Raw genomic sequence first — 26,146 nt, 5'->3', positions numbered from 1 at the left:
ATATGGTCCATAAACTAAGAGTAGTTTTAAATTTTGAAATAATTTTTTTAATTTGAGTATTTTTGATACGTTAAAAATTTATGACATCCAAATTACAGCATCCATACCTGAATTTTATTGGCTTACAGTCACACTCACTCATTTATGTATTATCTCCGGCTGCTTTCATGCCATAATGGCAGAATCGGACCCTTGTATCAAAGAGCAAGACCACAAAGTCTAAGTCATTTACTGTTTGGTCCTTTACAGAAAGTGTTTATTGACTCCTGTTCTAATCCATCATCCAACTCTCTTCTGTTCTCTCTAAATGTGAGTTTTGTTTTCCCATCACAAAACCATGTTTTCTTCCTGTAAACATATGACTAGATGAACACGACTAAGCACTATGGTGTAACGTTGGCCCCTGTGGTCAGCACACTGTCTTGAATCCTTACCGGCCAGATGTTTATCATTTTCCAGATGACAGATGAAGAGGGATTAAGAAATATGCCCAAACTCACACGTCTTTACAAGCAGCAGTTGTGAGCTTCAAACCCAAATCAGTACATTAGGGCACACTTACTGTTTTGTTCAATATATCATATTGTATTCCTATGAAGACTAGTTGCCCAAAATATAAATATCCTCTCAGGACTCACCAACTTAATTTCATATTATGAATTTTTTAGAATATGCTCTTATTCAATACACTGGCTTGTTAGGCTATTAATTAAAACAAAGCTTGAACAATAGCAGATGCTTATAAATATTTACTGATTGAATAAGAAAGTTTGTGTGGCTAGTCCTCCCTAAACTAGTTTTGAAGCCTGTGGAGACAGATTATTTTTATTTTAGTTAGGATATGTTTGTGAATTCCTTATGATTGTATTTCCTTCCTGTTACCCAAGAAAAGCTTCAATATACACCCTAATCTTATGATCACAAATTTTTCTAAGGTCCTAAGGGAGAATCCGTCATTTCAACACCCATCCTAGGGCCCCCAGGACCTCCTGGGCCCCCTGGCCATGCCGGCCCCCAAGGTCCACCTGGTGAGTACCCCTTTTACCAAGTTTGGTGCATGACATCAGACAGCACCCTAACTTTGCTGGAAAAATACTATCATCATTATAAAGAAAAAGTACATTTATTGGCTCCAAAAGAGAACACAGCCCAAAGCCTAGTCAGATAAATAAGTAGGCAGGGAACTTGCTGTTTTCCTTTGAATATATCCAAATTATTCCTCTGGTGTTTCTGATATAAAAGTTTCAAAGGAGAACTGATACAGTGAACAGGAATTCTTGAGCAGAACAATCTTCTTGGATTTTTGGTGGGGAAGCCAGCAATGGTTACCAATTGTTCATCAGAATATTTTCTATAGCACATTCATTTGAAACTTAATTGTGGCTAATGTGATCTAAAATTGAATTTTGCATGCATTGAGGAAGACATACAGTTCAAAATAATTAGAATGCATTTTGGAATTAACAGACTTTAAAAAATGTTTTGCAACAATGATTAGTCATTGGATAGGTGTGAGTAGGAAGCATATACTGTTGGGATTATGCTAAAATTATTCCTTAATTTTCACAAAGGCTGGGCTGACACTGAGAATTTAGCCATATTCTTTTAAAACAAGTGAAGAAAATTTGCTGATGTGTGTGTGTGTGTATGTGTGTTTTAAGGTATCCCTGGACCCATGGGAAAATGCGATTCTGGTCTTCCTGGACCTAAGGGTGAACCTGGAATTCCCGGAATTGGATTTCCTGGGCCTCCTGGACTGAAGGGTAAATTAAAAACTTTAAAAATGTAAGGTTCATTGTGGACATTTAGAAGTCATAACTGTGTATGGTGAATAAAAGAGGAAATATCTACAATAGATACATAATGTTTTCCAAGAGTTTTAAAATCTTACAACAATATTAAGTGAAAAGACAGAATTTATATTGATTTATATAACCTCATTTCAATTACATTTTTTAATGCATAAAAAAACTGAAAGAAAATTCACCAAAATGGTAATAGCGATTTTCTTTTTGCAGTGTTGGGCATTGAACCAAGGGCCTCATGAATGCCAGGCAAGCGCTCTGCCACTGAGATACATTCCCAGCCCAACACTGATGCTTCTTGTTTGTGGGATTATCAGGATTCTTTTTCTTTAGTTTTGAACTTTTTACATTTATATGTTTCACTTTGTGCATTTCTTTTTTAATAAGAAATGAATTATTCTATCACAAATAAAATTGGGGGTATAGCTGGTGGCAGAGCATGTGCTTAGTATGAACGAAGACCCGGCTTCAATCCCCAGCACATGTGTGCCCTTGTGGATGTGTGTGTGCGTTCAAGTGCACACATGCGTGCACACACACCAATTTTTATTATAAAAGCTTGTAAACTCTGTTGAGAAAAGCTTCCTAGCATCCTGAAAAAGCTCTCTACCTTAATCTGAGTCATACTTGTATGGATATGTACATAAAAATCCAATGACCAGGACACCGTTTGTAGAAACAGATTCAAAAATAAAGCTGATTAAATGACCAACTAGCATGAGTGGTTTGAAGAAGCCCTAAATCACAGTTGCAGCCACACTAAACAGTACAAACAAAGAAAAACATTTCTTTAAAATGAGGGATTTGTTTTCCCTAAATCTATTAAATATATACATTGATTATAGAATTCAACTGATTTTTTTTAGTGCTGGAAATCAAACTCAGGACTTCGCACTTGCCAGGCAGGCATTTGTGCCACTGAGCTACATCAGCAGCCCAAAAACAGCAATTTTTAAACCTTGGGAATCCAGCAGGATTAGAATTGGAACTGAATATATTTTAATTGTTTGTTTATCAGTTCATTTTGTGGTCCTTCAACTCTCAGCCAAACATCTCTCTCTAGCTGCCTTAGTGGATAAGATGAAATAAGAGATAGGCTGCTCAGAATCTCTGGATTTAGAGTTCAGAATATCCAATGTTTATTGTTTGCTTGTTTTTCCCTGCAGGAGATCAAGGTTTTCCAGGAACAAAAGGATCCCCAGGTTGTCCTGGGATAATGGGAGAGCCTGGATTGCCTGGAGAGCCAGGCTTCCCAGGAGCCAAGGTCTGCAGAATTAAAAGTCCACTGATTTGGGGGAGGGAGAAGGGCAACCACATTTGGTGGTTTAGGATCCCTGCCAGGTGGGATGCTCTGGGTGTCGAAATTATCTGTGTACTCACAGATGGTGAAGATACTAAATTTGTTAAAGTTTGCATGGGCCATTTTCCCTTTTAGAAAGGAAAATAGAAGGTGTTAGAAGACAAGTTTGCATCTCTTACTTCCTCAATGGCTTCATGAACATTCGAGTATATTAAATGGAAGAACTTTAGAAAAAAGTGTGGATACCTAGGAGAATAACCATCAAAGTAAAGATATGTAGATTTTGTTATTGACAGAGAATCCCATAGTCTTCTCAAAAGGTGGAGGCTGCAAATCCTGAAGCATCATTAAGCCTAATTTTGTAGCAAAGTGAGCAACTGGAGCTGAAAAGGGAATGTGGATTGAGTGGTAGTGATTGTGCAGAGGGACTCAGAGAATCCACAGCAGACAGGTTATTCCAAGTGGCCGTAAGAGCAGCCAATGCGAACGAGGACCTGCCAGCATCCTATGGTAAAACTAACATTGTTTCTATGCTATAGGGAGAACCAGGACTGGCAAGACCTGGAGAAGCAGGGACACCAGGTTTTCCGGGAGAAAGAGGCGATTCAGGGCAAAGTGGAGAAATTGGATTCCCTGGACTTCCAGGTCTTCCTGGAATCCCAGGAAAACAAGGGCTCGATGGACCTCGAGGTACAGGAAAAAAAAAAAAAAAAAGCGAAGTGTTCTCCATTGCGAGCTGGGCTAAAATGCAGCAACCTGAATGTGTAGGTGCTCATTGGATGAAAGAGTCTCCAAAAACCTTCTAGTTCAATGAATAGACTCTGCACACACTAATTATTTTCCTAGTCAATATGACTGCTGTATCTTTCTTCTTCCTTAACTTCCTTCCTTTTTCTCCCTCTATAAAAGACACATTAATGAAATGAAATATGGGTGTGATTTGGTGGAGAAGAATGACTGGGATAGCCACACTAAAGCCTTGGGTTTTGGTAACTAAACGTAGCCATGAATTTTCTTTTGCAGGAGATGCAGGGCAGCCCGGACCACCTGGAATAAAGGGACCCCCAGGAATGTGCACAGAGGGGCCCAAGGGAGCCCAAGGGCATCCAGGCTTAAATGGATTAAAAGGGCAACCAGGTAGGAGGACAGGATCTGAGGCACAAGGTGGGCAGGTGATGAGGGCCTCTGGCTTTGCACTTTGCGGTTGAACATGGAAATGGCCCAGCAACAAATAAATCCTGAGTAATGTCCAATGAGAAACGTTATTTCAGAAACTAAAGCCTTGCTATTAAGGACTTATAGTACAGAGTGGTGTACACCACCTATGAAGGAAGAGACCTGAGGTCAATATTTGAACTGGTTTGTATCTTTTATGTAAGAAAATATGAACACCAAAGACAAATCAAGTAGATAATTTACATATGTATTATTTATATACATAAACTCCCAGACAATGTTTTACTTTTACTCCTTCCATAAATATACTGAGGTAGTTAATTTTTTACTGTAAAGTAGAGAAAATGTATGCAAAGATACCAGGTTAGCAAGTTACATGCTAAAATATGTAGCTGATTGCTTTCTAGACAATATAACAGAAAGGGTATGAAAATCTAAATGGTACAACCTAGATGTTCCAGATCACACAAACCTTACTGTAGTTTTTTGGCTCTTCTCAGCCAGATCTGGTGATGATTCTAAGAGAAATTCCTTAGAACTTAGTTAATATCAGTGAGCTAACATACTGCTTATATGTTCACAAATAAATTTCTGGCAAGGATCTTCATTGTTATGGTGGTACTGCTGTTTGCACAAGCCTTCAGTAACTAATCTCCAAAGTGGCGCTATGTGTCTTCTGTGGGTAAAGGACTGAGGTTTGGTCATGAGGTGCAATTCCAGATGGTGCCTGCAGGACTCCCCAGATGGATATGATACTATACTTTTGTTACTGTAACTCACTGAAGGAGAATGTTAGAGCTGGAAGGGATTTGAGTAATTTTACAGAGGAGCATGTTAAGCACATGCAGGAGAGCACATACACACACATGCACACATGCACGCAAGCACACACATGTGGTTTACCCCAAATTACGTAGCCAAACATTAAACCAAAAAGAAAGTGGGGGAGAAAGCATCTGTTTGTCAATTCATCCCCTCATTTATTCATAGGCAGAAGAGGAGAAACAGGGCCAAAAGGAGACCCAGGAATTCCAGGTTTGGATAAGTCAGGGCCCCCTGGAGAACCTGGACCACCAGGAATGCCCGGTCAGCGAGGTGAGATGGGGCCACCCGGTCAAAAAGGATTTCCAGGAATGCCAGGATTTTTAGGGCCACCAGGTATCTTTCTTTGTGCTTTTATTTTGCCTCTTATATCTTCTTCCACTTTTCCCTTTAGGGTGGTTCTGTAAACTGTGCATAGGCAGAGAGGCTTTTGACTCCGTGCTTTTTGGTTAGTTAGTGTTAAGTTTTTCCTTCAGAATTATTTATAAGAGATCAAGACCAAGCCAAGGGTGCAGGGAAATGCTGGTGGCAAAATGGTCATTATTTCATAATTACCCAGGATATGTCTGTTTTGTTGGCTAATCCTCTTCGTATCTTACTATAATATACTTGATGCTATTTTGTTGAGCTCTTTGCATTTATGTTCGCAGGAGGCATTGGTCTGTAGTTTTCTTGTGATGTCTCTGTCTAGTTTTGGTATCAGGTCAATGCTGGCCTTTCACAGTAATTTGGGATGTTCTTCCTGCCCTTGCATTTTCTGGAAGAGTTTGTGAACAGTTGCTATTCCTTAAACATTTAGTAGATTTCAGTACTGAAGTTTTCTGGGCTTGGGATTTCCCTGTAGGATGTCTTTAAAACACCAATTCAATCTCTTCACTTGTTACAGTTCTGTTCAGATTTTCCATTTCTTCTTGAGTCAGATTTGATGATCTGCTTCTCCAGGAAATTGTTCATTTTGTCTAGTTATCTAATTTGTTGTCCATAATATTTCTTTTTAATGCTCTTTATTTCATAGTTATTTTTATAGTTCATATATTGGGGAAGAATATTCTATCCATTTGCCTATGGCATAAGAACCTCAATTGATCTGCACAGAGAGATAATTAACAAATTATTCTTTCATTCATATTGTTGGACTACTATCATATGCCAGCAATATGCAGGTCACAAAAGGTGGATTAATAGATAAAAGTAGGCAAGCAACTTCAAACATATTTTAAAACTAAGTTCAAGACCCAGCGGTAGTGGCTCACACCTGTAATCCCAGCACTTGGGAGGCTGAGGCAGGATGATCATTGCAAGTTCAAGACCAGCCTGGGCTACAAAGTGAGCTCAAGGCTAGCTTGAACTGCATAGCAAGGCCCTGTCTCAAAAAAACAGAAAAAAAAAAAAAAAAAAAACCAACAAAGTTCAATTAGAGACAAGTGCTTTGGAAAATCTAAAATGAAGGGATTGGTAGAAAGCAGTTGGTCAGAAGGGGATAGGATGGAATGCTCCCAACCTGCAGTGAATTGCATTCTCGGTCATAAATGTGATTTGCTATCAACGACTGCCAAATAGAAGAATCTAAAAAAACCATTTGCTGATCCATCTCCTAGATAAATATGGTTATTTTCCTATTTATATAAATCATTCCTTCAACTCCCTGCTTCTAAGTATAGTTTATGTTATTTGATGGAATATTTTCTTTTTCTCAGGCGGTACATTGTGTGCTTATTTGTGTTCCTGCCTCCACAGGTGAAGAAGGGATGGTTGGGATGATGGGCCACCCTGGAACTGCAGGCTTTCCTGGGCCTCCAGGACACCCAGGGACGCAGGGGCAGAGGGGTAAGTGACAATGTCCAGAACCAGGAGGTAGGAACAGCATCCACTTACTTAGCAACAAGGTAAATTACATTTCATTCTTTGGCAGGGAAGTAGTTCTAATAGAACAATGTATTCGGTCTTGCTGTTTTCTGTACTACTTTTTGCCATTTGAATGTGGTCCTGTTTTCTCCCTTTCAGCTATTTGTATGTGGCTGGATGGTTAGGGAAACTTTCAAGTTCTCAGGACTGTTAACCTTCGTTGTTGTTCTATTAACTTTTGAATCCCCGTGAGCTACTTAAAGAATTAAGAACTGGGCGTGGTGGCGCACTCCTGTAATCTGAGCACTCCGGAGGCTGAGGCAGGAGGATCATTGTGAGTTCAAGGCCAGCCTGGGCTACAAAGTGAGCTCAAGGTCAGCCTGAACTACATAGCGAGACCCTGTCTCAAAAAGACCAAAAAAAAAACAAAAAAAAATTAAGAGCCTGATGTTGTTACTTCTGTGTGGTAGGTAGCCTCGGAATTCCAGGAATAAAGGGCGACCGAGGGCCCCCAGGAGCCAAAGGGGAGCAAGGAGATAAAGGAAGCCCAGGGCCTTCTCAAATAGCCCACTTGAAGGGAGACAAAGGAGAACCAGGCCTCAAAGGTAAAGAATCTTTTACATTCAGAATCAGAACATTGGAGCTGAATCCAGGTCTGAGAAATTACCAGGCAAATTCTTTCAGCTGCCAAGAGGACAGCGACGGCCTGATTTAGTTACCTGCCCAAGGCACGCAGCCGACTCGGGGCTGAGCGTGGGCAACATCCGAGCCTTATGTGCCTTCCACAGCAGTGCGTCGTCTCTTCAGTGGAGGGCTTTTTATTCCTAAGCTAGTTCTGTATTTTGATTTGCTACTCTTAAATTGTCTAGTAAATTGTTAAACTATAAGCCTCAAACTCTCCTCGCCCTGTGTCCTGGGTAAAATGGAACTCTTAGAAAGTCACACATAAAGAACGTCTTTGGTAGAAATAGGAATCTTCACCCCACATTCTCTTGCATTGTGTCAACCACCAGGATAGATTTTTCTGATTACATCTACAAACTTCTTATGCTCAAAATCCTTTGGAGGATAATAAAACAAAGAAAAATATGTTTTAATGAAAATTCAACCCTTGAGGAACACTGTTAATATCAGCTGTGACTATTACGCTAACTAACATTCCAGTCAGTTCAAATTATTTCAAGTTATTTGAATGCTTTTTGGAGGAGTTTTTGTTATATGGATAATACAACCCATGTGAAACCAAATTTTTTGTTCTGTTTTGTTTTTCTTCCGGTACCAGGAATCAAACTCATGACCTTGCACTTGCCAGGCAGGCGCTTTGCTGCTGAGCTAAATCCCCAGCCCCTGAAACCAAATTTTAAACTGGCCTTTCCATCCCCTTGACCATATAGTTAATCTCCAGTAACTTTAGAAAAAACATTGTTAGGTAAAATATTACCTTCGCAAAGCAAACTTTTAGCAGGGAAGGAATAAAAAGAAAAATATGTTTGTAGTTGCAAACACAGAAATCTGTAATGTATTTCAAGAAGGGAGGTTATATTCAATAAATATTTGTATGCTTGGCTCATAGGATTTGTAGTTCTAGAGATCTGTTTAAAAAGGTCTGCATACGTTGCTGAAGAAAAACTGAATAACTATCTCCAAGAGTTAGGGAAGATTTTTCAGTAGTGATATGTGGGCAGGTCTGAAAAGGTATCAAATGCAAGTAATTTGCCATTTAATAAAGTGCATAATCATTGGAAAAAACTCAATTTATAGACAGTATTCTTTTTGCATAAAGTGCAGTTATAGAATAAAATCTTTTGGGGCATCTCCTATTTAACGTCTTGCAAAATCATTGAGTTCTGATACAAACAGGAAATCTCTCTCATTCTTAAAAATGAAATAGAAAGGAAATCTCATTAAACTCCACTAGAACTTATATAAGTCAAGATTTAAAAAAAAAAAACAAAACACTGGCCCAAATACTGGCGCACACTTCCAGCCTTCACAAACTCTCTGCATAGACACCACTTCACTAGACTATTCTACATTATTTCAGATGTGTTGGAAACATTTTGAGAAAAATATGAATAGCATATCTGTGTCTACATAAGCCAAAACTTGGCTCCCACAGGCTAAATGCACAATGAGTACTAATTTACATTTATCAAATTTGTTTTGTAAAATACAGAGGGACACACGTTATTTCTATACTCCTAACAAAATTCTACCAATGTACTGACCCAGGGGGCAGCATAAGCCTAAACTGTGTTGTCTCTTAGCTTTGTGAATATATAACTGAGGAACATAGATTAAATACACCAAAAAAAGAATATGCTATTTAAAATAATTTCAGTGTAACCCATTTTTAAAAATTTAAATTTCTACCATATATACTGAGGATACGAATTATTGTGTTTTCCTTTCATATGCATGGGAAATGAAGGCACAGGTATGCAAAGATAATGGATAATGTGCAAATTACTAGTATTGGGTTACTTAAAGACTTAAATAGCATTTCAGTGTGCAGGTATTGTTTTTTAAATTTTACAACTATTGACTCCTTTAATCTCACAATAACCCTAGGATGAGGTACTGTGTTTGCTGTTATCCCATTTGTAGCAAAGATGGGCCTCACAGGGACGTGGCTAATTTGAAAGGCCGCTCTTGACCTCTTCACAGTGCTCCAGCAACCTTGACAATGAGTCCTATGGAGATGAGGGAGGCAAAAAACACAGAAATGAGGATCGTCAGAGCCGCCTCCATGACAGGGAATTTAAATCATGAGTAGAATTCAGATAAGGAAAGAAATCTCTTCACTCAAAATCTTTCTAAGGCTCCCCTTTCTTGAAGAATTCAAACTCCATAGACTGGGATAGCAGCTTCTTCACCACTTGCCCTTCACCAATCTCCAGCAATGTTATTTGTGTGGTTGACAGTTTTTAACGTTTATGGATTAGGCATTTTATTATGTGCTGAACACAGAGGTACCAAAGCAGATGTAATATCGTGGTCATGATAAAACTTACAATTTTGTAGAGAAAAGAAATATTACTGGGTCTGCAATATCTTGCGTAAAGGTCAAGTAAATACCTTAGATTGTGCAGACCACATATGAATGGTCTCCACTGCACAGTCTTTGTTTTTGCTTTGTTTTGTTTTCTTAACTCTTTAACAATGTAAGAAACATCCTCGGCTTTCAAGTCATACCAACTAACCCAGATTTAGCCTACAGGCAAATGAATATTCTAAACAATATATATTGTTAGAAAAAACAAGTGCAAAATAAAACAATCTAACCCCCTGTTACTTACTTCTCCTTTGCTTATGCTATTTTCTTGCTTAGGAATCCTATTTAATTCCATGTCTTCTCTACCCAGTTAGTTTACGGTTGGTCTTCAAGACTGAGAGGGGGAAAAAAAGAAAAGAAAAACACAAACCTCTTCCAGAAATTCTTTCCAGTAGCATTGTGTCCAACTTCCTTACAAAACTTATCTCACTGGGTGGCAATTGTTTGTTTACTTGGCTGTCTCTCTAATTAAACACTAAAAACTTGGGAAAGAGACCATGATTTATTTATATCTCCAGTACTCAGCACAAGACCTGTCTATTAATTAGATGCTCAATTCATATGTGAATGAATGAATAAGTATGTGAGCAAGAAAGGAGCCAAGGGAAGTAAATCTGCTGGAAAAAAGGCAAAAAGCCAAGCCCGAGAGAGACTGTAGAAATGCTCCATGAAGTTAAGGAAGTTTGCAATTTCCTCTGTAGGGAAAAGAGATTCAGTGAATATTAGTGAGCAGGAAAATAAAATGATCAACAACAGGTGTTTTAGAGAAAGTGGAATGGGAGGGTTATGAGTTTTCTAGCCATTCAGAAATGACATCAAATCTCAGTATTGTCACTGATTAACAGTATGACTCTAGGTAGGGCCTTCTACTTACCTAATACTTAATAAATAATAATTTTATCAAATGAGTTGAGAATGAAAGCATGCAGATGAGAATCATGTAGTGGACAGTGTTCTGTCTTTACTATGAAAAATGAAGAGATAGTTAGGTCACTATAGTTTAAAATGATGTTCTAATGTGTAAATATGATCATTGTTATACTTCTTGAGGACTAATTCATTTTGACCATTGTGCTCAGATTTCACACATATTCTGTTATTTAATCTACCTTTATAGAGATACAAGTCCACATCTGCCCATAGTCTTAATAAATATGCTAACATAATATTCTTTCAATTTAATCCAGGATGTGTATGAGTCTGACAAAATTCTAACCTGTATTTTTAATACCTGGTTTTTAACTTTAGGACTTACAGGAAATCCAGGTGAGAAAGGAGACAGAGGCATTTCAGGGTTACCAGGTCTAAAGGGCCTTGAAGGACTACCTGGACCACCAGGACCACCAGGTATTATGGATGCTCTAATAACGATGTCATGTTTTAAGTTTTCCTAGGTGTAAATGTAATAAAGTTTTTTGTAGACTTTTTGGGTTGAATATGAATCCTGCTCCAATTGTGTTCTAGCAGAAATTCACTTCTACATTAAACCAAAGGGCAGGTGTTTTGTCTTTGGGATGTATTAATTTCAAAATATTAATCTGTGCATAGTTTCGTTTATCAACTCAAAATTTTATTTTGAAATGACATATGTATTGCAAATGATATTTTATCACAATACTATACATATCCAAGATGAAATGAATGCTTTAGAAGTTTCACATTTGCCCTGTCCTTTTAAAAAACAAATTATTGAGTATACAAAGTGATTTTTAAACTGCTAAAGTGGTCCCTATTCCCTAACCACCTCTGTAATAATACCACAAGATGATAATATGTCAGTAGGCCGCTGGAAACACATCATTATGCAGCCACAGAAGCCCAGCCTTTCCTGTTGCGGTTGGTCCTAGGATGACTTTGGTGTTTGAAGTCCAGGCCTGCAATGAGAATCTCACTTTCTCTAGACTTATGTATACTGAGTCCACAGTCTTCACCTGATCTGAAGGCAAAAGGATAGTTAATGGAGTACCTATACAGCTGATCCAGCTCTTCTGGATTCATGCATTCATGAAAGAAACAGATATTTATTGAGTAGTACTATGCCCAGGAAGTGTGCTGAGCACATGACTTGTTTACTCTATTGCTTCTCAAGGTCCTAGAGGAGATCTAGGAAGCCCTGGGAGCCCAGGAGAACCAGGACCACGCGGCATGCCGGGAAGCATGGGCAATATGGGTGTTCCAGGTAATGCATAAGGACCTGTTACACGTCCACAAGCTAACAGGAAATCACAATTGCAGATGTTGCTATTGTTTCGATTTTCCATTTAGTAGAAAGTTTATGTGAGACAACCAGATTTGCTTTTAGATAAAGGTATTTGTGTGCAACTAAAATGTTATGGAAAATAGACATACACATTATGTAAAAAATCATCCATTATAACTTTCTGATGCACTTGAGATTCTGAAAACCCAGTTTCTTGAGAAATAGGTATTTTATGCACAAGTCTAAAGTAGAACCCTTCAGGATTCCTATGTTTACCTGTCTTGCCTGATATTTTTCCTAATTTCAGGTTCTAAAGGAAAAAGGGGAACTTTAGGACTCCCTGGTCTACCTGGAAGACCAGGGCTCCCAGGCATTCATGGCCTCCAAGGAGATAAGGGAGAACCCGGTTACTTAAAAGACACAAGGCCAGGACCTCCAGGACCAAAGGTATATAGGCCACTGAAAAAATTTATGTTTGGGCAGTTGAAGGTGGCCCTTAAAATATTAGTAAAAGGGGCTGGGGATTTAGCTCAGCGGCAAAAAGCGCCTGCCTGGCAAGCGCAAGGTCGTGAGTTCAGTTCCCAGTACCGGAGAAAAAAACAAAAAACAAAAAAAACAAAAACAAGAAAATATTAGTAAAGATCTAGATTCCATGTGGGCAGAAAAAAATGAAAGTTTTACCATATTTTTGGGCAATCATTTGGATCAAAAAAAAAAAATCCTATTTCCACAACTGAGAATGCCTATTATCACTCAACTGCCAACTTTGGAAAGCCTGTGTCAGCCACCAAGGGATTTCTCTGTTCCTAAAATTTAAGTGTGCTCCCGGATGGAGCAGTACTTACAGAACCACACAGTTGACAGGGCAAGGGTTTTTCCCTTCTGACAAAACGTGCCCAGGCTCCAGCATGAACTTCACTGACATAGACGTATATTTTATAAGGAAAACCACTTATTAAGATACAATACAAAGGTATAAAATACCTGTAGAGCAGCATTAAAAAGTAAGTGACATTCTAAGATAACTACGTTTATCTTTCTTATTGAGAACTCTAAGCATCTTCATGCCTGACACCTAATATTTTTATCTTGTCTCAGGGTTGTCCATGCTTTTTCTCTGGCACATTAGGGCCGGGTGTCAAAGTCCTTCATAGTGTGTCATATGAACACCCACCAAATGTTTCGGCTGGGGCTTGGTTGCTCTTTTAAATTTTGCTTCCCTCCAGTCTTCCTGTCCTCAGCAGTTATACTGAGAGCCAGAATCAGGCTGGTGTAGACTAATTAATAGAATTTCTCATAAGCAGGGTTTTTAACACAGAATTCCATGGACCCCCTCAGGGAATCTATGATATCCCAAGAAACCCTCTAACCTTCTGGAATTGGATGCCAAATGTATAGATGCAAATTTTTTAAAGAGTGAACCTATATTTTTCACCAGAGGTTCAAGAATATATGGCTCCAAAACACAAAAGTTATGATTTAATGAAGCTTCTCCCTTTCTTTTGAGCCAATAAAATACCACTTTCTATTAATATTTCTGTATTTTCAGTAGCAAATACCACAGCTAGCAAGAAAAATGTTAGACCCTGCACACATACAAGAAGATATCCTTTATTATTCAGAACACAGGCACGTTTTTGCCCCTTTCTATTTAAATTAAGTTCTCAGAAAACCAGGGAGAGACTTCTTCCACTGAGATATTTTCTCAATGAGAAATTCTATTTGACTGTATGCACAGTGAATTACTGGTACCATTTAGATTTAGGATTTTCACAGGTAACCACCAGAAGCTTTCAGAACTGTGCATTGAACACAAAAAAAAGCTTTATCATGACAGCAAGTCAAGAGAACAGAGTAGTATATCCTAACAGCTGCTATGGAAATTTTATAAGTCACTTTTGGAACCTATCTATTTTGATTTATCATAAAACTGGAATACACATTTAACCAGTAGTAAATCATTGAAAGGGTTTTTAGACATGATTGACATACACGTATTACATGCAGAGTATTGGTAGGACATAATATTCATTTGGTTTGTCTCTTATTCCCAGTCAGTCATCACAATTTATAATTACATATTTGTGTGGTTATTCAATATCTATCTTCCCACTGGTCTCTGACACTCTATGAAGGCAGGAGGTGGGTAGATGTTATCAGTATACCCTGGTGTGGGGCAGCTTCATGAGTAGGTAGCATGTGTTATCACAAAGGTCCAAAGTAAAGCAGTACCCTGGGCTTGGTTTAATGCTTTGCTGTTGCTGTCTTGAAATCTTTTAAATTTTTAAAAAGAGAGTTGCATTTTCATTTGCATTTTCATTTCACCACACAGCCAACTCATTCCCAAACCATTCATGGCCTTAGCCCACAGCAGACACTTATATGAACTGATGAATGAATAAGTAAAGTTTGTACTTAATTCTAATCATGTATCCTGCTTATACGAGAATTTTAAAGGCGTTTGACTGAATTTAAGGGAGATCCCGGATTGCCAGGCGACGTGGGAAAGAAAGGAGAAAGAGGCCCACCTGGCCCACCTGGACAGCCGGGGCCTGCTGGACCTGAGGGGGTCCCTGGGAGACCTGGGAGTCCTGGCCACCCAGGTGAGCTTGCCTTTACAATTCTGCAAGCTGGAGGCATTACCTGCAGTACAGTTCTCACCTCCTGGAATCACCTTTATAACTAGAAAGTTGGTTGCTTTTGTACTATACTAGTGCTTACAAAACTTTGAACTTTAAATTCTAAAACACCAAGAAGCAATGAGTGAACAACGAGGAGTCTAATTTTTCTGTTGAGGGCTATGACATCCAAAAACCTGCCCCTGTGAGGAAAACTCCGAAAATGCTACTCCACAAATTTGGCCTACAGATGTGAAATGTTACTTTCTGCACAACCTTATGATACCTGTGAGAGTCTCCTAGGCTTCCATAACAAATACCACAGACTGAGTAGCTCAAGCAACCAAAATTTTCTCACAATTTTAGAAACTAGAAGTCTGAGACCAAGGTGCTGGTATGGTTGGGAACTCGATACTGCTTTGTTTGGCGTTAAATGGTCGTCTTCTCCTCATCCTCCCTCTGCGTCTTCACCTCTTGCAAAGACACCACTCAGATTAGGACCCACCCTAGTGACTTCATTTTTACTTAATTTTTTACAATGTCATCTCCCAATATAGTAACATTCTCAGATCCTGGGGCTTAGGACTTCCAGGTATGAACTTGGAGACAACACAGTTCAACTCATAGCACTGTCTGAATCTTTTTTTCTAACATACTTCTGGGTTGAACACTGGTTTTCCTTCTTAGCTTACAGGCTGAGTTCAAGTTTTTATTTTGTTTTATTAAAAACACCTGCCAAGTATTGGGTCATAGCTTCAGGTCTTAAAGACAGCACTGAAGTATCCAAATGTTGGGTGGATTTGCAGTTAACTTTCACTAAAACAGTAAGTGGAAGAGTGAGTGATTCGGTGGTGTACACCCACCATGGAAAATGATTCAATGTGTCTCTGCTATGGCTCCCTGGGGAAATAGCTATACAGATAAAAGCCAAGGTGACCAGTCTGTCACCAGAGGAATTCCTTAGGAGTAGCCTGAGCAAAGTCAACTATGGGAACTGAGTGTTTCCCTCACTGTTGGAATCATTCACCCTTTGTTATTCCTTTTTCCTCCCCTCTCTCTTCTAGGAAAGCCAGGTCCTCACGGTGCTTTGGGGCTTAAAGGAATCAAAGGCTTCCCAGGTCCTCCAGGAATCAAAGGCCCTCCAGGTTCCATTTTTGTACTTCTAACCCTTCTTCCCGAGAGCACATTTCCTCCTGAGGTTCAAGTCTGTACACTTCCTGCTCTTATAGAAGATCTCCTGTCGCTCTGTATCCAAACAGCAATTTGGACAAGTGGGGCTAATGTTTCTATTTAATTCAAATATCTGCAAACCTAAACATCCCAACACGGTCATCTTTATGATAATATTAATCTGTGCATAGTTTTCACTATGAGCTTAGCTTCATATAACTACAGTTCTGAAAGATTAGCACATTTTATAAAATCCCCACATTTCCTTGACATCCACATTAGGCTGCTGGTAGGAAATCAGTCCTCCCCTTACATACCCTGGCCTGGGTTTTGGTTTCTGTTTTGTTCAGGCTTCCTAGGATTCCCAGGGTCTTCAGGACCAATGGGTGTAAGAGGTGACCAAGGACGCGATGGGATTCCTGGCCCTCCCGGAGAAAAGGGAGAAACAGGTACAACTTGCTCAGTATCTTTGATTTACTGATTTCATTTTAGGTAGGATCATTAGGAACAGTGTAAGCCTTCACTTCTTGAAAGGTTCTTCTCTGACAGAACTGAATTTTTAGTATGTTCTTGATGTGTGCTAGACTTTGTTCATATATATATATAATTTAATAAAATTAATCATATATTAATATGTCCATATTATCTCTCTCAGGCTTGCTGGGGGCCCTTCCAGGCCCAAGAGGGAATCCTGGTGTTCCAGGTGAGCAGTTTTTTTCCCCTAACCTAAAGATACACATTTCTAGGGGCAGAAATCCAGTTTGATTTCTAGGGGCATAACCCAGCGTTATGTAGAAAACAAATTTAACCTAATAAATGAAAGAAGTTCCAATAGGACTGTAACCTGTTAAGATTTGTTCTGTGGTGCCTCATGCATTTTGACATGAAAATTTGCCCTGGCACTTGTCATTTAAGGAGTATATGCTGCCCAAGCTAGAACTTGGTGGATGCCAACTGCCCCATGACGCAATCAATACCCTTTCCAGCCAAAACAATTTGTTTCACACTCGTCTTTTGGCAATCATCATGCTTCCTGGAACCAAATAATAAGGAGTGCCACAGTACTTCTGCATAGTTTTAGTATTCTGTGAAAAATGTTTACTCATTACCATCATAAAAGGAATGAATTGGAAACTATAATCCAGTTTCAGAATTTCCTTCTATACAAGTCTTTAAAAATAAAAAGAACTATTGTGTATTTGCCTCGTAGTTGTTAGCATGGTTTCAAGGTATGGCTTCCTAAAAGGGGCAGGCGGGATCGCTTCCTTCCCCATTAGCATCCCTCCTTATTGTTGGGATATCCAACAGGAGCGTTAATTACTGTGGCACTCTTAGATTTGATTTCACCCGCTACACTGTTTGTGACTCATGCCATTGTTTATTAGGGGCTACCCAGTCACTCTCTTAACTTCTCAGACATGGCGATTTACTGAACATGCTGTTCAAAGTATATACACAGTTCTTATTTGACACACTATAGGTCTGCTTTCTCATGCCAGTGTTTTACAAGATCAGTTGTTTTGTTTTGTTTTGTTTTGTTTTTTGGTGGTGCTAGGGATTGAACCCAGGGCCTTAACAATGAACTACCTTCTGCCCTTTTTAATATTTTTTTTTGGAAAAAGGGACTCAAGCAGAGCTTGGTGGTGCACACCTGTAATCCCAGCACTTGGGAGGCTGAGGCAGGAGGATTGAGGATTGAGTTTGAGGCTAGCCTGAATAATATAGCAAGACCCTTTCTCAAAAGAAAGAAAGAAAGAAAAGAAAGAAGAAAAAGAAACTCATTAAGTTGCTTATATTTACATAACACTTTAAAATTATACTTTTTGTTTTTGGGAGGTTTTTTTTTCTTTTAGTATATGTGCTGCCGAAGCGAGCACATGGATTTTTTTCTTTTCTTATCTTTCTTTCTTTTTTTTTTAATATGCTAGAGATTGAATCCAGGGCCTTACACATGCTAGTTAAGTGCTCAACCATTAAGCTTCATTCCCCAGCAATTTCAATCATTTCTTAAATTTTGAGACCATGTCTCACTGAATTGCCCCAGCTAGCCAAACTCTTAATCCTATCTCAGGCTCCTGAGTAGCTGAGATTACAGGTGTGTGCCTCCCTGCCCCATGTTTTCTGTCAATGTATTTTTTTTTTTTTTTTGGTTGTTTTTTTTTTTTTTCCCCGGTACTGGGTATCGAACTCACGACCTCGAGCTTGCCAGGCAAGCGCTGTGCCGCTGAGCTAAATCCTCAGCCCCATCTCTCAATGTATTATGTCACTTGATCTTTAAAGAATGGAGGGAAAACAGGTACTACTTTCACTTTTAAAATAAAACAGCTGAGAAGTGTAACAGTGAAATGACTGAGCTGGTGTGGTGGCACGTGCCTATTACCCCACACTGTGGCAGGCTGAAGCTACAGGATCACAAGTTAGTTTGGGCCCAGCCTGGGCAAACTAGGGACTTGTTAAAGCCCTATCTCCAAATCAAAATATTTAAGAGGGTTTGGGGATGTAGCTCCGTGCAAAGGCCCTGGCTTTGACCACCAGTACTGTAAAAAAATAAAAAGACTTTGCCAGATCCAGTGGCTAGTCAGAGGAACAATTATGAGTCTACATTTCATTTACCAGTCTCCTTTTAAAAAAAAACTTTCAAGCACCTCCATTATTACAGATAGCTATGAACTAATTCCAGCTATAGGAGCATGAAAGGAACTTATGGAGCCTTGTTCTTTGCAGGTGCCAAAGGAGACAGGGGACCCCCTGGCTGGCCTGGCCTCCCTGGCAGGAAGGGAACCATGGGAGAAGTTGGACCTCCAGGACCCATGGGCATAACAGGACTCCCAGGGCCACCGGGTCCGCCTGGGGTAGTCATCATTGGCCAAAAAGGAAACCGTGGCCCACCAGGCTCAAGGGGAAATCCAGGTGGAGGGTTTATTTTGACATCAGAAGTTTTTATCCTTCTCGTGTTACCTTGCTGCTTCTCCTTGGCCTCTGGTCTTCTCAATGCTTCCCATATCCCCTGTTCTTTTGTTTTTGTTTTTTTGTTTTTTTTTTTTTTTTTTTTGGTTTTTTGGTTTTTCTCCGGTACCGGGAACCGAACTCACGACCTTGCGCTTGCCAGGCAGGCTCTTTGCCGCTGAGCTAAATCCCCAGCCCCTATCCCCTGTTCTTTAATGGTGCACAGCTAGGCTGCTAGTGTTGAGGCAGAGCGGCCTGTTTGAAAGATTAGCAATGCTGAAATGAAAGAGACCTACACTGATTAAGCTTGTTCCATGCACGAGGCCCCAGGTCCCTGCACAGGCCCTCCCCTAACCAACAGTCCTCAGGAGGAAGCAGTTCCTCTGGGGCAGGTGCTTCCTGGGCAATACCTTACTCTGTCTTCAACACAGTTCATCATGCACAGCAAGAGGAAGGATGTCCGCAGCAATACTGGGTGTGGGGTTTGCAATTCCTGTAGAAGGGACCCCTGATACAATCTTCAAGCACTGACAGGTTCTTTGTGAACTCAGGTGAGCCAGGTCCTCCTGGACCTCCAGGGAGGCTTGCAAAAGGCATAAAAGGTGACAAAGGATTTAGAGGCCAGCCTGGCCCAGAAGGTCCACCTGGAATGGTAGGAGACGCAGGGCCACCAGGACTTCCGGTGAGTGTGGAAAAGTATTTTGACTTACTATTATACAATGTTGGTTTATTATAGTGTCACTGTTATTCATGCTCATAACTGAGACAAGACTACTTACTCTTGTGAATCAGTTGCCAGGATCAGACGCACCAGAGGCAGGGCTAGGTGACCACTGTGGTACACCTGTGCAGTGTGCCTGAGGGCAGACAGCACACAGGTTCAAGAAATCAAAGAATCCTAAGAATTGGAAGGATTTAGCCTCTAAGAAGCCTCTCAAACTTTGGTCTGTATGAGACGCACCCCTGCAGCATTCCTGACCCTTGCTTATCTAGACACTAAACAATTCTAGAGTGGAAGAAAACAGCGAGGAGTTTAGAATTACTCCAAAAGATTGGGGCTGGGGATGTAGCCCAGTGGCACAAGTGCCTGACTAGAAAGTACAGGGTCCTGAGCTCAATTCCTGCTACCACAAAAAAAAAACACACACACACACACACAAAAAAAAACAAAACACAAAGCAAAAAAAACCATAGTGGTGATACTCTGAAGGATTTCATCCCTCCCCCTATTCATATGCTCTCAAAATTATTGTGCTATCCTGTATGCATATATATTTTCCTCCCATGACATAATTTCCCATCTTTGTGAATAGCTGCTATTTCTTCCAATTGTTTTCTACAGGGATGCATACCTCTTTCAATTCAATTTAACTATTCCTCAACCTTGCTTGCTTCTATTCTGAATATACCCTAGTTCATCAGTATCTCCCTTTAAAATGCACCACCTGGGAGAAACACCCTCTGAGTATGAGAACTCAGTACCCAATGAGTGGCTAAAATAAGCATAAGTCTTACTGTGCTGAACGTCATCATTTTAGGAATCCAGAATGCTACTCGGGCCATTCATCTGCCTTGTTACCACATCATTTTAAAAATTGAGCGTGTAGTCAGTTTAGCTCTGTGCCTTCTCCTCATGAGCTGCTCTGTGATTCCTCCATTTTTTTTTTCGTTGTCTGCCTTTGTGTGGTTGATATTTGCTTGTGACAGAACACTTATGTTTATCTTTTGAAGACGCTACCTGGTTCATTTAGGCCCTTGCTCCCTAAGATCTCTCAGTTCAGTCTCTCCTTCAAGACGTCACCATATTCCCCAGCCTTCCCTTTGTAGTGATAATTTGTAGACATGAAACTGTGAGCAAGAGAGAGATGTTAAATTGTGGGTGTGGTTCTCTGTACCAGTGGATAGAAAAATTAAAATGCAAAGCCCTTTGCCCTGATGGGACCTACAGTAAGGTGCAGGAGACACAGAAACGGGCCATTTTCACACTTCGTGCTAAGAGGAGCAACAGGAGGCTGAGAGACACAGAAGAAAGTATTTAATCTCTTCTGCGCAGGGAAAGTGCTGAGAAAGGTTCTCTTGGCCTGAGTCTTAAAGTACTTATTCAAAAAACAAGAAAAGTAGAATTGGGGGCTGTGAGGAAAGGCACTTTCAGAAGAAAAAATGACCAGAAAGAGTGGATGACACAACACACAACTCCCGATTACTGGAAACTGTGGTGGGGAGGAGGAGGTGTGAGGAGGCTGGGGGGCCACGCCTGTCTCAGGTTAGGGAGGTCTAGTTTCATTTGTCTATTCAAGAAACACTTACGAAGTATCTCCCTGTACCCCAAGTTCTCTCTACAAGTTGCAATTAGTACCTTGCAGAAGAGCCTGTTGATCTGGCCACTCGTAAGCCTTAAATCCATCTTGGTTGCTCTGTGCAACAGCCGTTCCGGCCACAAAGACATGACAGGAGGATCTGCTTTCCATCTCACATGTTAGGCTCACTTGCTGTTTGGTTTTTCGAATCTACTTTTTAAAAAAAAAAAATTTTAAATGACACATTCATCCATCTCTAATCTGCAGATGCCTCTGTTTCCATGTTGCTTTGAAAGTTACATCCCTGATCACAGCGTCACATCTGAGGTCCTTCCAAGGACGGGGGAAGGTAGAAAGCCTAGTGTGTAAACACAATCTCACTTCAGTTCCCTGTAGAATTCATACTCATAAGTTTGCACATGTGCAATGCAAGAATTCTGCAGACAGTGGTGGCGTACACATGCAACCCCAGCACTCAAGGGTTGGAGCGGGAGGATTGAGCCATTGTCCCAAAAGCAATGAAGAAAGAAAAAAGAAGGAAAGAAAGAAAGAGAGAAAGAAAGAGGAAAGAGGAAGAGAGATAAAGAGAGAAAGAGAGAAAAAAGAAAAAAGAGGAAGAAAGATAAAGAGAGAGAAAAGAAAGAAAGAAAGAGAAAGAAAGAAAGAAAGAAAGAAAGAAAGAAAGAAAGAAAGAAAGAAAGAAAGAAAGAAAGAGAAAGAAACAAAGAAAGAAAGAAAAATGAAAGAGAAGCAAGGGAGGGAGAGAAGGAGAAAAATTAGCCTCAATGGCTCTCTTGTACAGAACGGTGTACTCCCCATCCAATGGTTTGGCCTAGCATCAGACTCTTTCTTAACTTTGGCTCAAGTAAATAGGCAGCTATCAGAACCCAGAAAGTCCCGGATCAGAAGGTGCTGTTTCCTCTCCTTCCTTTTGTAACCTCCCACCACCTCATCCCGCACTAAGATTGTTCTTTCCTTGTTCTCAAAGTTAAGCTTTGTTATTCTGGGTGCTTTTTCATGACCTTGTTGTTTTTAAGTAGCACTATTTTGTTTCAATCTGTGACTTGCATAAGGGATATTTAACATATATTCTAACCATAGCTCCTTTCAGAGGCCCTGCTCCTTTACCCTCACGTTACCTCACTTGAGCATCTCATGGTTCCAAGAGCAGTTAGTGTGAGCGTCACAAAAAGGGAGCACAGCCCACCCACTCATCACCCTTCCTTGCCAAATGTGCCTGTCAAAAGCTCTCCCTACAACCACTTTCCGTTCACCCTTGGATACTTTATTTCTCCTACCACCCTCACCAGGAGTAACTCGTGACCCTGCCAGCTTAGCAGAATGATGCTTGGATGCTGACTCAACAATGGTTCTGTTGTTTTGGCAAGAATTACAAATATAGCTTGTGCTTTTCATTCAGATAGTCTTCTTGGAAGGTCCCCAAATACTGAGCAGCTCCTCTTAGGATGCAGGATATCTAACTGTATTCAACACAAACTAATGATGTATTCGATAACATTAGAAGTTTGCTCTTGGATGTAAGTGCAGTTTTTATTTCTTTTTGTTATTATTTTTATTAATAATCCTAAGGAGAAATCTTGAATAGGAGCTATAAGCAGATGAAGCACTGGATTGAAAGGTAAAATAGTGACTCAGCTTTGCTTCATTTTTATCCAACATGATGTCATATCCTTTTTGCTTGAAAACTAACTGCTGCGAGTATTAAAATTTTTAAAACATATCTGTGGTTCTGCTTCTTTTAACTTGAAATATAGGGAGCACCAGGTACCCCAGGTTCTCCAGGGCTCAGAGGTGATCCTGGATTCCTTGGATTTCCGGGCATCAAAGGTACTGTTTTTTATGCATTGTTCTTTACATTCAAACACAATACTGTAATTCACATTTTAGAGCACACAAATGTTTGCTGACCTCTCATGGACCCCCACGGACAGTGAAGTCAGTGCAAAGAGGCACTCGATGTGAATAAAGACAGAAAATTCCACCAGCACCCAACCCCAGGGGGCTTAAACATTTTAAAAACTAAAAACTGTAAAAGAGCAGCCGCCTAACTGTCAGTGCAGGGAAAGTGAGTAGGTCTGTATTCACGGAGTTATGCTTTTGTGGTTTTGTGGCACACATTTTGTTGCTGATGATACTGTTATTGTGTTTGCAGTGCCAGAGAATCAGACCTACAACCGCAGACATGCTAGGCCAGCACCCTGTTGCTGAGCTACCTCCCCAGGCCCTGTATTCTTAATCTAATAAAGTATACCATGACCTTAAATAAGGTTTTGAATATATGATTCATCGTCTTAGCAGGGAAATTCTGCAGGTGTTAGTTTTGTAGGGCCAGGAATCTTGTATCATAGCCTGTAAACATGCAAAGTAAGTTTCATGAGGGAAAATTCTTTTCTAGGTTCAAGAGGCATAAGGTGGTCTGTTTTAGTCCCCTCAACTACTGACTTTTTTAGGGGACAATTTAACTGAAATCCAGTCTCACCAAGTCAGCCCAAGGTGTCTCCCTGGACATTGGGTCACTGAACACTAGAAGGTAGCTACACCATCATTTTCCCAAGTTTCAAAATAAAAACATCAAAGATCTGAAAAGAACACAAATCCTCCATTCAAGAAAATATCCTAGGTAACATATTTATAGGTAATTAGAGGGGAGCGTTATTTTGAAATAATCCCATTCTTTGAAATATGTTCCATGCAACATACTCACTCTTAGATTTCAGAATAATACCATTGGCTGAAACTACTGATGAGTTTTGTGCTTCTTCATTTAGAAATTTTGTGGGGGGAAGGTACCGGAAATCGAACTCATGACCTCGTGCTTGCAAGGCAGGAGCTGTGCCACTGAGCTATATCCCCGGCCCCTTCATTCAGAAATTTTTAATCACCTACTATTTGTAGTATAATTATTTTACTGTGTTCTCTTGACACACACACACACACAAAGTGATAGAAAAACATGGTGATTTTTTAAAAATTACACTAAAAGACACATCGCAATTCCTCCCCCTCAAAATACTGCCCCTTGCTTCAAACACACCTATCTCATTGTTCTTGCCACTTTCCGAAGCACTTCTGGAAGTCCTTTTTCAGAAGCCTCATTAGTTGTGTTGTCCTAGCTACATAGATGCTCTGAATTGATTCAGAACGCTTACCTCCTACAGTCATTTTTACTTTGAGGAAGAGCCAGAGGTCCCTGTGGTTCCAGATCTGATGAATGAGGTGGATGAGGATACATCGTCATTTTTTTTTAATGATCCTGCCTTTCTGTTGGAAGGCACTTGTCAGCAGCAGTCAAAGCATTTTTAATCATACTTGGTAAAAACACTCAAGAAAGAAGATTTACAGAACAGCTTCAAAAACTGGCAAGAGCAATGGAATAAATTTGTTGAAAATGAGGAGGAGGCTAGGTATGGTGGCGCACACCTGTAATCGCAGCACCCGGGAGGCTGAGGCAGGAGGATCGTTGGGAGCTTGAGACCAGCCTGGGCTACAAAGTGAGCTCAAGGCTGGCCTCAACTGCATAGCCAGACCCTGTCTCAAAAAAAAAAAAAGAAAGAAAAAAAAGAAAGAAAAAATGAGGAGGATTTTGAGAGGCATGAATGGCAATGTGTTTTTTATTGAAATACATTTTTAAAATTTAAACATTCACCACATATTTTGATCACATGTCATATTCTATCAGTTTTTTTCTCTATAATCAGATATAAAACCTATACTACTTCAAGATATTTTAAAAATAAAGTATTTCTCCAAATAAATGGTTCTGGGTAAACTGCTTCCATTTATGTAAAATATGATGAGAAGAGAAATCTTAACTCCTTTGTTAGTTCATAACAAATGAATCTATATGTGCTCGTGAGAGTTCCTGATTTAATAACCCAGGGCTATTGGTGAAGTTAAGGTAATAAGCTACGAAAGTAGATAACTATAATAACCAAGCATCATAATTCACCAAGAGACCTTCAAGTAGGTTTTAATGTGGTTTTGTATGTTACTTTAAATATTAAATTGAATAGGTTTCAGAATCCAAATGCGAACTCTTACGAATCCTTTCATCAGTGTTAAAATACAAGTTTTAATGCCTATTTCTGGGGTGTATTTTTACTGACTGTTAAACATGACTTGTTCAAATGAAAGGCCAAACCCCATGTGAATATAATTAAGTTACGGTCATTGTCATACTGTGACATAAGCTATAATCAGTAGTTATCCTTAGAGTCATCAACCTGAAGAATAAGAAAACCCAATGAATCACTCTGCCTTTTTTTTTTTTTTTAAGGACAGAAGGGTAATCTGGGATTTCCAGGATCAATTGGACCTCCGGGACCAATTGGGCCAACAGGACCACCTGGTAAACACATTTCCTTATCATTGCTCTCCGTGGAGAAAGGGTCTCTCATCCATGAAACCATCGCCTCATTGTGTTTCTATCAACAGGGGCACGAGGAGACCCTGGCACACTTCAGATCATCTCCCTTCCCGGAAGCCCGGGGCCACCCGGCTCACCTGGACAACCAGGGATGCGAGGCGATCCTGGAGCACTGGGGCCACCAGGAGAGCCAGGTGTGGGCCTGGCACCACCAACTTGGATCTCTGGGAACTAACCAAACCAAGATACCTGAGAAGTACTTTCGAAGCAAATGTTTCTCAGGAAACATTAAATACTGTAGTGTTTTAAAATCAATTTCAAGGGCTGGGGATTTAGCTCAGCGGCAAAGCGCCTGCCTGGCAAGCGCAAGGTCGTGAGTTCGGTTCCCGGTACTGGAGAAAAACCAAAAAAAAAAGAAAAAACTCATCACAAAGACATTTGTTATGAATCCCCTCAAAATCCTCTCCCACGCTTCAAACACCCTTATCCCATGGTCCTTGCCCCTTTCTGAAGCAGCTCTGGCAT

General features: G+C 40.1%; 1 protein-coding gene across 1 annotated transcript in view; it reads left to right on the top strand.

The window, feature by feature from the left end:
- Col4a3 (collagen, type IV, alpha 3 (Goodpasture antigen)) overlaps nucleotides 1-26,146 on the top strand; it is a 90,137-nt gene that overhangs the window by 58,528 nt on the left and 5,463 nt on the right. The window contains exons 29-48 of the mRNA XM_005395714.1: nucleotides 936-1,028; nucleotides 1,662-1,763; nucleotides 2,972-3,069; nucleotides 3,645-3,795; nucleotides 4,129-4,242; nucleotides 5,272-5,439; nucleotides 6,841-6,930; nucleotides 7,419-7,553; nucleotides 11,252-11,350; nucleotides 12,093-12,182; nucleotides 12,511-12,650; nucleotides 14,680-14,806; nucleotides 15,886-15,966; nucleotides 16,342-16,440; nucleotides 16,647-16,694; nucleotides 18,716-18,901; nucleotides 19,489-19,619; nucleotides 23,010-23,082; nucleotides 25,532-25,603; nucleotides 25,690-25,815. Coding sequence (XP_005395771.1) covers nucleotides 936-1,028; nucleotides 1,662-1,763; nucleotides 2,972-3,069; nucleotides 3,645-3,795; nucleotides 4,129-4,242; nucleotides 5,272-5,439; nucleotides 6,841-6,930; nucleotides 7,419-7,553; nucleotides 11,252-11,350; nucleotides 12,093-12,182; nucleotides 12,511-12,650; nucleotides 14,680-14,806; nucleotides 15,886-15,966; nucleotides 16,342-16,440; nucleotides 16,647-16,694; nucleotides 18,716-18,901; nucleotides 19,489-19,619; nucleotides 23,010-23,082; nucleotides 25,532-25,603; nucleotides 25,690-25,815 — 2,223 coding nt within the window. The remainder of the gene's footprint in view (nucleotides 1-935; nucleotides 1,029-1,661; nucleotides 1,764-2,971; nucleotides 3,070-3,644; nucleotides 3,796-4,128; nucleotides 4,243-5,271; nucleotides 5,440-6,840; nucleotides 6,931-7,418; nucleotides 7,554-11,251; nucleotides 11,351-12,092; nucleotides 12,183-12,510; nucleotides 12,651-14,679; nucleotides 14,807-15,885; nucleotides 15,967-16,341; nucleotides 16,441-16,646; nucleotides 16,695-18,715; nucleotides 18,902-19,488; nucleotides 19,620-23,009; nucleotides 23,083-25,531; nucleotides 25,604-25,689; nucleotides 25,816-26,146) is intronic.

This window comes from Chinchilla lanigera, unplaced genomic scaffold (assembly GCF_000276665.1).
Source record: "Chinchilla lanigera isolate Chin_1 unplaced genomic scaffold, ChiLan1.0 scaffold00052, whole genome shotgun sequence".
Taxonomy (NCBI): domain Eukaryota; kingdom Metazoa; phylum Chordata; class Mammalia; order Rodentia; family Chinchillidae; genus Chinchilla; species Chinchilla lanigera.
Note: the sequence above shows the minus strand (reverse complement) of the source record. Positions and strands in the feature narration are given on the sequence as shown.